The 1,620-nt window shown below is 61.2% G+C and overlaps 1 protein-coding gene across 1 annotated transcript in view; it reads right to left on the bottom strand.

The window, feature by feature from the left end:
- LOC104490676 (electrogenic sodium bicarbonate cotransporter 1-like) overlaps positions 1-1,620 on the bottom strand; it is a gene marked incomplete at both ends in the record, with an annotated part of 12,531 nt that overhangs the window by 521 nt on the left and 10,390 nt on the right. Inside the window, 2 exons of the mRNA XM_010132996.1 lie at positions 32-84; positions 985-1,123. Coding sequence (XP_010131298.1) covers positions 32-84; positions 985-1,123 — 192 coding nt within the window. The remainder of the gene's footprint in view (positions 1-31; positions 85-984; positions 1,124-1,620) is intronic.

The raw sequence follows: 1,620 nt of genomic DNA, 5'->3' as shown, positions 1-1,620 counted from the left end.
CCGGCGCAGGGGCACGTGGCGGAGGTAGGCGAGGTCTGGCTGGTGCTTGGCTGGCATCAGGAGCAGCCGCACACGGTCTGTGAGCTGCAGCGAGGGGACAGCACAGGGTCACACACCTCCAGCTCTCCAGCAGCTCTTGGGGCCCACCTCCCTGCTGGGAGATGGGCTGGCAGAGTGGCTTTTTGCTCTTGTTTTTGAAGTTCAGCCCTTCTGTCATCCGTGCTGCAACCAGCGTGCTGCCACCAGCGTGGTGCCACCAGCGTGCTGCCTGGGTGAGGGAGTTTGTCTGCAAGAGCAGGGGGCCTGGTACCACTGTTACCCCAGGCCAGGGGAGCACCTTCCAGGCAGGTATGTAGGAAGGACTTAGGCTGGTCTTAAAAGGTTAATTGAGACATAACGACCCCTTGATTCCCCTCCCTGCAATACAGAAACTGCTGCTGCCTCTGCCAGAGCACAGCCCAAATTGCCCAGGCAGAAGGAGGGAGGGAGGTGTTTTCCCAGCCTGTCACCGGGGTAATCACGAGGAAAATGTACATTTTTGAGGGGAAAAGGGGTAGATATTTCTGGAGTGGGGATTTCTTTCCCTTCCATGCGTTTCTTGGGAGAGTAACAGAGCTGGCACATCAGTGGTAATGCCAGGACCAATGGACCAGCAGGTCCCAGCTCTGCCTGCAGCTGCCACATAGGGACATCCTGTAGCTTTGAGAGCAGCTCTGAGCTATCCACCTTCCCTCCACTTCTCCAAAACCACCTGATCCATCAGTGCAGCAGCCTCTTATGCTCCTCAGCATCCCAGACACCTCCCTTTCCCCTTCCTCTGCCCCAGAAAGGTCCCTCTGTCCCTCCTTGCCTGGGCCTGGCGGGGCACAGGCCGGTGCCAGGCTGCAGAGCAGCAAAGCTGAACCCCAGGCTCTGCTGCGCGGGAGGAGCTGGTATCAACCCCCTCATCCCCAAAACAGCCCCCCCAGCAGCGCCCCCGCTCACCTGGATGGTATTCAGCGCAGCCACCCCCATGTGCAGGAAGACTCCGTACAGCACCGGCATCGGGACGTGCTGCAACACAGTGGCTGTGGGGTCAGTGGGTGCAGGTCCCTGGGGGCTGTGCTCCCCCCACACCCTTGCCCTAGAGACACCCGCACTGGGGGCTGTGCTCCCCCCACACCCTTCCCCTAGAGACACCCGCACACGTGCCGCAGCATTCGCTGCCTTCCTTGCCAGCCGCCCAGCTCATTTCACGGCCTTTTGCTTATCTTACGGCTTCCGGGGCTCTAAAGCCCAGATCAAAGAGGAGAAGCAGGCACTGAGTTCCTTGCCCTGTTTCCCAGCACACGGTGGGAGCGATCTGGGCCGGGTGTGGAAAACACAACTCCAAGACTTGGAGCTACGGCTTATGGCTCAGGCCCTGTAAGTGCCAGGGGGTCCCGGCTGCCCAGCACGCCTGCTTCCTTTTCCACCTCCTCCCGTGCAGCCGTCAGCTGGCTCCTGCCCTCTGCCTGGCCCAGTACAGTCTGGTTTTCTTCCAAGCCCGGGCAGGCAAGGAGGGAGATGGGGCTCACTCGCCGCTCCCCACAGATTCTACCAGGGACACCGGCCCTGCCGGGGGCTGAGGCGGACTCCCCC

Source organism: Buceros rhinoceros, unplaced genomic scaffold (assembly GCF_000710305.1).
Source record: "Buceros rhinoceros silvestris isolate BGI_N320 unplaced genomic scaffold, ASM71030v1 scaffold23873, whole genome shotgun sequence".
NCBI classification, from domain to species: Eukaryota; Metazoa; Chordata; class Aves; order Bucerotiformes; family Bucerotidae; genus Buceros; species Buceros rhinoceros.
This window is presented reverse-complemented; position numbering and strand designations above follow the sequence as displayed.